The 11,090-nt window shown below is 36.5% G+C and overlaps 1 protein-coding gene and 1 non-coding gene across 2 annotated transcripts; one reads left to right on the top strand and one right to left on the bottom strand.

Moving 5' to 3' along the window:
- Positions 1-789: 789 nt before the first annotated feature.
- On the top strand, positions 790-10,838 carry LOC131172874 (squalene epoxidase 3-like). Its single transcript, XM_058134414.1, has 9 exons — positions 790-1,020; positions 1,196-1,307; positions 1,439-1,613; positions 1,758-1,926; positions 2,054-2,272; positions 2,475-2,750; positions 2,912-3,208; positions 3,314-3,388; positions 10,770-10,838. The coding sequence occupies exons 1-9, from the start codon at positions 790-792 to the stop codon at positions 10,836-10,838; spliced, it is 1,623 nt and encodes a 540-aa protein (XP_057990397.1).
- LOC131173466 (small nucleolar RNA R71) lies at positions 5,666-5,772 on the bottom strand. The gene has a single exon (XR_009143782.1). It is a non-coding gene; the product is annotated as a small nucleolar RNA R71 (small nucleolar RNA).
- Positions 10,839-11,090: the final 252 nt, after the last annotated feature.

The following is an 11,090-nucleotide window of genomic DNA, read 5'->3' on the forward strand; positions in this document are numbered from 1 at the left end:
CCAGCTGAGTTCCATATTCTTGTACATTACAGTTGCATAATTTTAAGAAGTGCATGCAAGGATGCAAAAATAATTTCTAACAAGCATGCCTGTTTAACCTTTGAATGGAAATAGAAGTGCAAACACAGGATGATTTTTCTTTTTCAATTTTCTTTTTGAAATAACTAAATATAATTTACTTGTACAAAATATTATTAAAACTCGGATCCCATTTGTATCCAACAAGAAAAGGAAATCCTTTTTCAAGAATTGCATTTCATTTTTATTTATGGATTTAACCATGAATTATTCAAACAACCTATTGTCAGCTAAGTAGATATGGACAGAGAAACACTCTTGAAAATTGACTGGCCTTACATTTTCATCATCCTATATCTCCAACTCAATAGTTTATTAAATCCAAAGAGATGTGGACAGATTCCATATATAGATTGGAAAGTCAAGTCCAACAAGGGAGTACATTAATAATCTTCTCTTATTTGCTCCTCATATTTTTCTTGATCTTGACAACACTTTTAACGTTACTTGAAAATTTGTATTCATCTGTTCAACTCCCAAATTTTACAAGCTATGTTTGACCACTTCGCCAATTTAATTAGTCCTACTTTTGGAGAGTTTTTTTATTTTTTGTGCAATCTTTTGACCAACTGAACCTATAAGGGGCACCAACATTTGCTTCATGTACAGCACAGCCTGCAAGTTCAAAACTCAAGCACTCACCACCCGCAAAACAGAGAAAAAGTCCCCTTCTTTTTACACTTCAACATTGCTTTTGCTCAATCCTTGGCAATGGAATATCAATATATAATTAGAGGAATTCTAGCTTCTATTTTGGGGTTTGTACTATGGCATAGATCGACAGGAATGAAGAAAACTAAGGAATCAAGGGAAAATGTCAGAGATGAAGTTGTGAAGAGCTCAGAACAAGTGTTATGCCAGTCAGAGAATGCCACGAATACTGATATTATTATAGTTGGAGCAGGTGTTGCTGGGTCAGCTCTTGCTTACTCTCTTGGCAAGGTGAATCTAATCTTCTCTCCCTACTTTAGATGGCAATGTATAACAGGACAAAAATTCACAAAATTAGCGACCCATCAGGCAGATATTAGCATTTAAACCAAGTTTACAGTAAATAATAATAATAATAATAATAATAATAATAATAATAATCTCTTTTCCTTCCTTCAATTTGCAGGATGGACGGAGAGTGCATGTGATTGAAAGAGACCTCACTCTGCCTGACAGAATTGTTGGAGAACTTCTGCAACCTGGGGGTTACCTAAAATTAATTGAGTTGGGCCTTGAATGTGAGTATGAAATTATTATTATTATAATCTTTTATGGATTGTTGAATCAGTGTGAATTCCATCAATCATTCCGTCTTGGTCATCTGTCATTCAACTTTTGCTCTAATTCTTAACATGCATGCTTGTTGCAGATTGTGTAGAAGAAATCGATGCTCAACAGGTATTTGGATATGCTCTTTACAAAAATGGGAAAAGTACTAAACTATCATACCCCTTGCAAAACTTCGATCAAGATGTGGCTGGAAGAAGTTTTCACAACGAACATTTCATTCAAAGAATGTGTGAAAAAGCTGCATCTTTACCTAAGTAATAATCTTCTTTCTCCCACAGTTACTTCCTTCACTTTGCCATGCCTTTCATGTTCCAAATTATTGAATTCATGCTACGTAATTAAGAACATCACTTTATTACTTTCAACAGCTCATATATGTTCCCTTATTTTCATTGTAGTGTAAGACTGGAGGAAGGGACAGTAACATCCCTACTTGAAGTGGAGGGGACAGTCAAGGGTGTGCAGTACAAAACTAAAATTGGTCAAGAACTTACCACTTATGCTCCACTCACAATAGTATGCGATGGATGCCTCTCAAATTTGCGACGCTCTCTCTGCAATCCTAAGGTAAAGATTATGTTTCAACTAGGAAACAAGAACTTCTTTCTGAACTTCATTGATAGATTCCTAAATGTGTAGGTGTTTTCTATTTCATGAGTTTTAAGTGAAATTTGGAAACTTTGTGTTTATACAGGTTGATATCCCCTCTTGTTTTGTGGCATTGATCCTAGAGAATTGTGAACTTCCATGCCCAAATCACGGACATGTTATTCTGGCAGACCCTTCACCAATCTTGTTCTATCGTATTAGTATCTCTGAAATTCGATGCTTGGTTGACATACCTGGCCAAAAACTACCTTCCATTTCAAATGGCGAAATGGCCAACTATTTGAAAACTGTGGTGGCTCCCCAGGTATTCAAAGTTCTCTAGGCATGCTAATGCATTTTTTTTTTCATTTTGGCATTGATACGTATAGATAATAGTGATAAGGAGCTCATAAAAATAACTCGATTTATGATGCTTTGAACTTTTTAATATGAAATTTGACGTGCATTTGACAAGTCATTTATCTTTTAATCTTTAGGATAATCAAGAGCTTTTATATGTGTTTCAGACTCCCCAAGAGCTACGTGATGCATTTGATTTTGCAATTAACAAAGGAAACATAAGAACAATGCCTAATAGAAGCATGCATGCTGCTCCTTATCCCACTCCTGGTGCTCTTCTGTTAGGGGATGCATTTAACATGAGACACCCTTTAACAGGAGGAGGAATGATAGTTGCGCTATCTGATATTGTTGTATTGAGGAATCTTCTGAGGTCTTTCCATGATCTAAGCAATGTGTATTCCCTTTGTAAGTATCTTGAGTCTTTCTACACTCTACGCAAGGTGATTAAATGATTTTTCACAAGTTACATATGAGCATTGTTTTTATAATTTCTAGACTTAAATTATTTAGGATCTAGTTTGGATAAACAATAGGGTAGTACTCTCGGCCACAACGGTGAGATTAAAATTGGTGCTAACCCTTCATATCCACTTCCATTCAGCCTGTGGTATCTACCATAAATACTTTGGCTGGAGCCTTGTACAAGGTTTTTAGTGCATCAACTGATCCTGCAAGAAATGAAATGCGTGAAGCATGTTTTGACTATTTGACTCTTGGTGGTGTATTTTCGAATGGACCTATTGCTTTTCTCTCTGGTCTAAATCCTCGTCCATTGAAATTGGTCCTCCATTTCTTTGCGGTGGCTATCTATGGCATCAGCCGCTTAATAGTTCCATTTCCTTCAATTCCACGCATGTGGATTGGAGCATGCATGTGGATTGGAGCTAGAATGATCTCGGTGTGTATTGCCAATAGTACTTTCGATGATTTCCTATATTTAAAATGACTTACATTAATATATACTTAAAGTTCTAATTTCTATCATATTCTTTTCTTTCTTTAGGTTGCATTAGGAATCATTTGCCCTATCATAAAGGTAGAAGGAGTTCGACAAATGTTCTTCCCTACAATGCTCACTGTTACACTCATTTCATATAGGCATTTTAGGGTAGTTTTGCATCCATTTTGCCCTCATATTTTAGTATATTTTATGTTTTTAGCTTTATTTTATCTTATTTGTTAATTTTAGATACTTTATATTTGATTTTCGTAATTTTTGTTGTTTTGATAGGATTTTGTGGCAAATCGAGGATCAATGAGTGCAATAGGAAATAATTTGAAGAGATTTGAAGTTCTTTAAGCATGGAGGAAAGTTGAAGAAATCAAGCCTTGAAAGAGCAAACTAGCCGAAATTTGCTTGAGACTTTGCTTAAGGTCATGCTTAGGGTAAAGTTGCAATGCTTAAGGTGCAGCACAAGTCAAGCATGAGCAGAAAAGTCCATTTTACTCTAAGTATGTCGAGATTTGCTGAAGGTCTGCTTAACCTTAAGCAGACAGTGCGACCAGAGGCTAAAATTTGCTAAGAAGCTGCTTAGGGTTAAGCCGAACCCTAAGCAGAATGCCCAGAACGTGAATAGTGCTGCTGACTTGGATAATTTTACACCTCATTTCCTATCCACTCCTTGTCTTTTATTTACTTCTAGGGCAACTTTTAGGGACGATATAAATTCATCATTTTCTTATTTTTGCCATAAGAGGAAGGAGAGGAAAAACAAAAAAGAAAGAAAATTTAATAGAAAGAGAGAGAGGAGGCGCCATTCTCTCTTGGAAGAGGAGCTGCTGCACGAGTTTGGAGCTCCAGAAACCAGAGACCTTGGTTCTTCCACCTGGGTTTTCCTATTTCAGTCCTTTTATCATGTTTTTCTTTATTCTTCCATCTATATTTCTTGTAAATACCATCATGAGTGAGTAATTTCTTTAGATTTCAGAGTTGGGAAATATGTCTTAGATTTATTTGTGGATTTGGACTGGGTATTTCCTTATTTTATATGAATATGAGTTTTGATTCCTTCCTTGTGTGCTTGATTTACTTGCCTAATGTTGGTACCCATTGGGTATTGTGTTAATCTTTGATTGAAGGACCGAAAGGTGAAAGTCATTGATGGGTAATCATGGATTGGAACTTAAAATCACCTAGATTTAGAAATAAACTAGGACTTTAAGAGGAATTAATTATTGGTTACAAAACTTAATGGGTTTTAAAGTAATCAAATACATACGAAAGTAGGTTTGGTTATTTTAGAATACACTTTGATTTGCTTGAAAAAGATATCAAAGGGATTTAGAATCAATTTCCTTCAAACTCTATTTTTCCCTAAAAATTGGAATGCCCAAGACAAATCCCAATTAATTTATGCATAAACCCCCAACTCTGGAATCACTTTTACCATAATTAGACTTTCGTTTAAATTACCCATTGTTAATTTTAGTTTAATTGCGAACTAGAATTAGAATTTATTTGTTTGCTCTTTACCCATTTCAATTAGATTAATCAATTTACCTTGCTCATTTACATTTACCATTTATTCATTAATCATTAGCCCAAATAATCGCTTTATTCATAGTTTAGTAATCAAAAAGCAAATCCTCGTGGGAACGATACTTGATTCATCACTTTATTACTTGAGGCGACCCGTATACTTACGGATTTAGTCACATCAAGTTTTTGGCGCCGTTGCCGGGGATTTGATTTTTTTTTGTTTGATATTGAACAATTGTTTGTTTGGTTAATTTGGGCACTTTATTTTATTTTCTTTTTACCATTTTACTTTGAGAACTTGTTTATTTTTGTTTTTCAGGTGTTTTATTTTATGAGAAGGACAAAAAGTGAAGAAATCAATTTATTCTTTGACCCAGAAATAGAGAAGACAGCAAAAGCTTTAAGAGCAGAATCTAAGAGGAGAAAAGCTGAAATTAAGGCTCAACAACAACAAGAAAGAGCACAAGAGCAAGAGGAACTACAAGAAGAAATGGCCAACAACAACAATAACAACCGCTCTGTGAAAGATCATGCCTATCCTAACATTGGAGATTTCATGCCAAGTATTACAAGACCAAGAGTAGAAGCTAATAATTTTGAACTAAAGCCTGCACTCTGTCAAATGGTACAACAAGCACAATTTGGAGGAAATCCAAGTGAAAGTCCACATGTGCATCTAGCACACTTTCTTGAGATCAGCGATATGTTGAAGATAAATGGAGTTTCTGAGATGCAATTCGACTCAGATTATTTCCTTTTTCTCTGAAGGACCGAGCTAGAGAGTGGTTACATTCTTTGCCACCGGGTTCTATCACAACATGGGATGAACTTTCTCAAGCATTTTTAGCTCAATATTTTCCACCAAGCAAGACAGCTAAGCTAAGAAATGAGCTGACTTCTTTCAAACCTAGAGATGATGAGAGCTTGTATGAAGCATGGGAAAGGTACAAGGATTTGCAAAGGAGATGTCCACATCATGGGATTCCTAAGTGGATGCTTGTTCAACACTTTTACAATGGAGTTTCACCAGCCATTAGAAGTACAATTGATGCATCTTCTGGAGGTGACCTTATGGAGAAATCTGAAGATGAAGCTTTTTCTGCTCTTGATAAAATTGCTTATAACAACTACCAATGGAGTTGTGAGAGGAATGAGATCAAGAAACCAGCTGGTATGTTTGAGCTTGATGCCATGAATATGATTAATGCTAAGTTTGATGCTTTGACAAGGAAAATGGACAAGCTAAGCATGAAAGTAGATTCTTCAGCCGGAGGTTCTAGTAATTCAGTAGAAGTTGGAGCTGCAAATGTCAATTGTGCAGCAGATTTTTCTGCACTTAATCAAGATTTTTCAAGTGAGCAAGTGGATTATGTGGGGAACTACAATCAAAGACTAGGTGGTAACCCATTTTCTGCAACTTATGATCCAGCATGGAGAAACCACCCCAATTTCTCATGGGGAGGTAGACAAGGGCAAAATCAGAATTTTCAGCAGAATAGAGGCCCCCCTCCTGGAATTTCTAAACCTCAAAATGCACCTGCTCCACCTCTACCACAACAAGCACAACTAGACAAGACAGCTAGATTGGAATCTATGATTGAAACTCTACTTGTGAGCCATCAAAGTCAACAAGAAATGATTTCTCAATTAGCATCTAAAGTGGATCAAATGGCAACACACAACAAGATGTTAGAGAATCAGATAGCTCAACAAGCTAGCTCTTTAAGTAATAAAGCATTTGGGAAGCTTCCTAGCCAACCAGAAAATTCAAGGGAGCATTGCAAGGCTATTACATTGAGAAGTGGAAAAATATTGAAAGATGGAGATAAAAAGATTGAAGAGAAAGTTGAAGAAAAGAAAAGCAGAGAAGGAGATGAACAAACCGAAGCTGAAGTTAGAATTGAAGCTGAGAAAGAAAATTCAGTGGAAGAAAAAGGAAGTAAGGAGGGGGAGAGCAAAGAAGAAGAGCCCAAATACGTTGCACCTAAAGCCTACATGCCACCTTTACCATTCCCACAAAGGTTTCAGAAAGCAAAATTGGATAAACAATTTGGGAAGTTTTTGGAGGTATTGAAGTCTTTGCATGTGACTATTCCTTTCACTGATGCCTTAGCACAAATGCCTTCATATGCCAAATTTTTGAAGGAGATTTTATCTAACAAGAAGAAATTGGAGGAATTTGAGACTGTAGCTCTCACGGAAGAAAGCAGTGCTATTTTGCAAAATAAGCTTCCACCCAAACTGAAAGATCCTGGAAGTTTCTCCATACCATGTCACATTGGGGATATCAGTATAGATAAGGCTTTATGCGATCTTGGAGCCAGTGTTAGTCTGATGCCATTATCTATCTATGAGAAAATGAAGATTGGAGAAATGAAGCCTACTACCATATCACTACAGTTAGCAGATAGGTCTATTAAATTTCCAATTGGGGTAGTTGAGAATGTTCCTCTGAAAGTTGGGAAATTTTTCATACCAGTGGATTTTGTGGTATTGGAGATGGAGGAGGATGTACACATTCCTATTATTCTTGGTAGACCTTTCCTTGCTACTGCTGGAGCTGTGATTGATGTAAAAAATGGGAGGCTTACATTAGAAGTTGGGGAAGAGAAAGTAGAATTCAATTTGTTTCAAGCAATGAAAAAGAAAGATGATTCAAACTCATGCTTGAGAGTTGATGTGATAGATGAAGAGGTTAGAGAAGTGCTTAAAAAGCAACATCCTAAAGATCCCTTAGAAGCTTGTTTGGTTCATAACATCAAAAAAGGGGATGAGATTGAAGAAGCTGCAGAATATGCTACAATTTTGGAAGGAAATCCACCATTGCCTATGGCTGATATTGAAAAGATTGGGAACTTGAAGCAAGAAACGACTTCATCATCAAAGTTTGAAAAAGGTGAAGCACCTAAGGTAGAGTTGAAACCTCTTCCAACAAATCTCAGGTATGCTTTTCTAGGGCAAAATTCTACATATCCTGTGATTGTTAGTGCTAAATTGACTGATTGTGAGGTTGAAAAATTATTGAGAGTTCTTAGGAAGCATAGAAGGATAATTGGTTATACCATTGATGATATTAAAGGAATACATCCTTCTGTGTGCATGCATAGAATTTTGTTGGAAAATGACCATAAAGCCTCTCGAGAATGACAAAGGAGATTGAATCCAAATATGAAAGAGGTTGTGAAAAAGGAGATCTTGAAATTGCTTGATACAGGTATTATTTACCCTGTTTCTGACAGCAATTGGGTAAGTCCAGTTCATGTTGTACCTAAGAAAGGGGGCATCACAGTGGTGAAAAATGAAAATGATGAACTAATACCTACAAGAATCAGAATCGGATGGAGAATGTGTATAGACTATAGGAAATTGAATAAGGCAACTAGAAAGGACCATTTTCCATTACCATTTATAGATCAAATGCTTGAGAGACTAGCTCATCATTCTTATTTTTGCTATTTGGATGGCTATTCAGGGTTCTTTCAGATCCCTATTCACCCAGATGATCAGGATAAAACTACCTTCACATGTCCTTATGGTACCTTTGCATACCGAAGGATGCCATTTGGACTATGTAATGCCCCTGCTACATTTCAACGATGTATGATGTCCATATTTTCTGACATGATTGAGGGTATTATGGAAGTGTTCATGGATGATTTTTCTGTGTATGGTAAATCTTTTGATGAATGCTTATCTAACTTGTCTAAGGTTTTGCAGAGATGTGAAGAGTTCAATTTAGTTTTGAATTGGGAAAAGTGCCATTTTATGGTACAAGAAGGAATTGTTTTGGGACATCTTGTGTCAAACAGGGGTATTGAGGTGGATAAATCAAAGGTAGAAATTATTGAGAAAATGCCACCCCCAACATCTGTGAAGGGAGTGAGGAGTTTCTTGGGGCATGCTGGATTTTATAGGAGATTCATCAAGGATTTCTCTAAGATTTCTAAACCTCTTACCAATTTATTGAGTAAAGATGTGGAATTTAATTTTGATACTAATTGTATGAATGCTTTTTGCAGGATAAAGGAAGCTTTGATATCTGCTCCTATTATGCAGCCACCCGATTGGTCATTACCTTTTGAGTTAATGTGCGATGCTAGTGATTATGCCATTGGGGCTGTTTTGGGACAAAGGAAAGATAAGAAGGTGTATGCAATATACTATGCAAGTAGGACCTTAGATGATGCTCAAATAAATTACTCTACTACAGAGAAAGAGTTTTTGGCAGTAGTATTTGCAGTAGACAAATTCAGGTCCTATCTTGTGGGGTCTAAGGTCATAGTATACACGGATCATGCAGCTATCAAGTATCTCCTTCAGAAAAAAGAGGCTAAACCTAGATTGATAAGGTGGGTATTACTCCTTCAAGAGTTTGACTTGGAAATTAAAGATAAGAAAGGAGTAGAAAATGTGGTAGCGGATCATCTATCTAGATTGAGGCAAGAACAAGGAGACAATCTGGGAAAAGAGCCCCCAATAGATGATTATTTTCTGATGAGCAATCATAGTAATTATGAATGCAAAAACCCCTTGGTATGCAGATTTTGTGAACTATCTAGTGTGTGGAATCCTTCCACCGATCTAACATGGCAGCAAAGAAGAAATTTCTTTTGATGTGAAGGATTATGATTGGGAGGAGCCATTTTTGTTCAAGAGATGTGGAGATGGGCTGATTAGAAGATGTTTAGCTGATGAGGAGATAGGGAATGTTATCAAAGATTGCCATTCTTCACTTTATGGGGGTCACATGAGTGCGACAAAGACTGCAGAAAAAGTTCTTCAAGCAGGGTTCTTTTGGCCACACATGTTTAAGGATGTGAGAAAGTTTGTAAATGCATGTGATAAGTGTCAAAGGATGGGTAATATCTCAAAGAGAGATGAAATGCCCCTCCAAAATATACTGGAAGTGGAATTATTTGATGTGTGGGGCATTGATTTCATGGGACCTTTTCCATCGTCCTTGGGACACAAATACATTTTAGTTGGAGTAGATTATGTGAGCAAATGGGTTGAAGCTATACCATCTCCAACTAATGATGTAAGAGTTGTGATTAAATTCCTTAAAAAGTTCATTTTTACAAGATTTGGAACTCCACGTGCCATTATAAGTGATGGAGGTTCTCATTTTTGCAACCATCAATTTGAAAGATTATTGCAAAAATATGGAGTGAAGCATAAGATTGCAACACCCTACCATCCACAAACTAGTGGTCAAGTGGAGATCTCCAATAGAGAGCTGAAAAGAATTCTTGAAAAAACAGTGAATAGTTCAAGGAAAGATTGGTCACTAAAGTTAGATGATGCTCTTTGGGCCTATAGAACAGCTTTTAAAACCCCTATTGGAACTACCCCATTTAGATTGGTTTATGGGAAAGCTTGTCATTTACCTTTGGAGTTGGAACATAGAGCATATTGGGCCATAAGAACACTGAACTTTGACTTAAAAACTGCAGGAGAAAAAAGAATGCTGCAACTAAATGAACTTGAGGAACTTAGACTGGATGCTTATGAAAATGCCAAGCTTTACAAGGAAAGGACTAAGAGATGGCATGATAAGCATATTAGGAGGAAAGAATTTCAGGAAGGTGATGTTGTTCTTCTATACAACTCTAGGCTAAGGATATTTCCAGGAAAATTAAAGTCAAGATGGTCAGGACCCTACACTGTTATAAAGGTATACCCCTATGGAGCTGCTAAGATAGGCAATGAAACCTCAGGGACTTTCAAAGTTAATGGGCAGAGATTAAAGCATTATATTGTTGGAGAACCCACGCAAAGAGTCGTAGAGGTTTCATGGCTTAGTTCCCCAATCAGGGATGCTTAGAATTGGAGTGGAAGGTCAAGCTTAAGACCCTAAACAAGCGCTTCTTGGGAGGCAACCCAAGCGTATCCTTTTATAGTTCATTAATTTTCCATTTCATTTCACTTTCAGTTTTCACCCTCATTAATCTCAAAAGTGACATTTGTTTATCTTTTGCAGGCCATTCATGAAGATTGGGCAAGTTTACACTTGTGGCAAAAACAAAGAATTGAAGGGAAGCAAGTATAAGAAACATTCTGCACTTTATCCAGTGCTTGTGAACAGTAACACCTTTAAACTTGTGCTAAATTACTGATATTGCAATCTACTTGATAGCACATGCTTGATTTTGTGTTTTGTATAAATTCTGTGAAATGCAACTTGAATGAGGATCAATTTTGATATTTAGGACTGATGAGAGCTTTATTGAGGTGCAAAAATAGTGTTTGTTAAGTTTTACCTTTTAGTGTATATATAATTTTGTAGTCTGTTAGGAATTTA

Source organism: Hevea brasiliensis, chromosome 14 (assembly GCF_030052815.1).
Source record: "Hevea brasiliensis isolate MT/VB/25A 57/8 chromosome 14, ASM3005281v1, whole genome shotgun sequence".
In the NCBI taxonomy this organism is placed as follows: domain Eukaryota; kingdom Viridiplantae; phylum Streptophyta; class Magnoliopsida; order Malpighiales; family Euphorbiaceae; genus Hevea; species Hevea brasiliensis.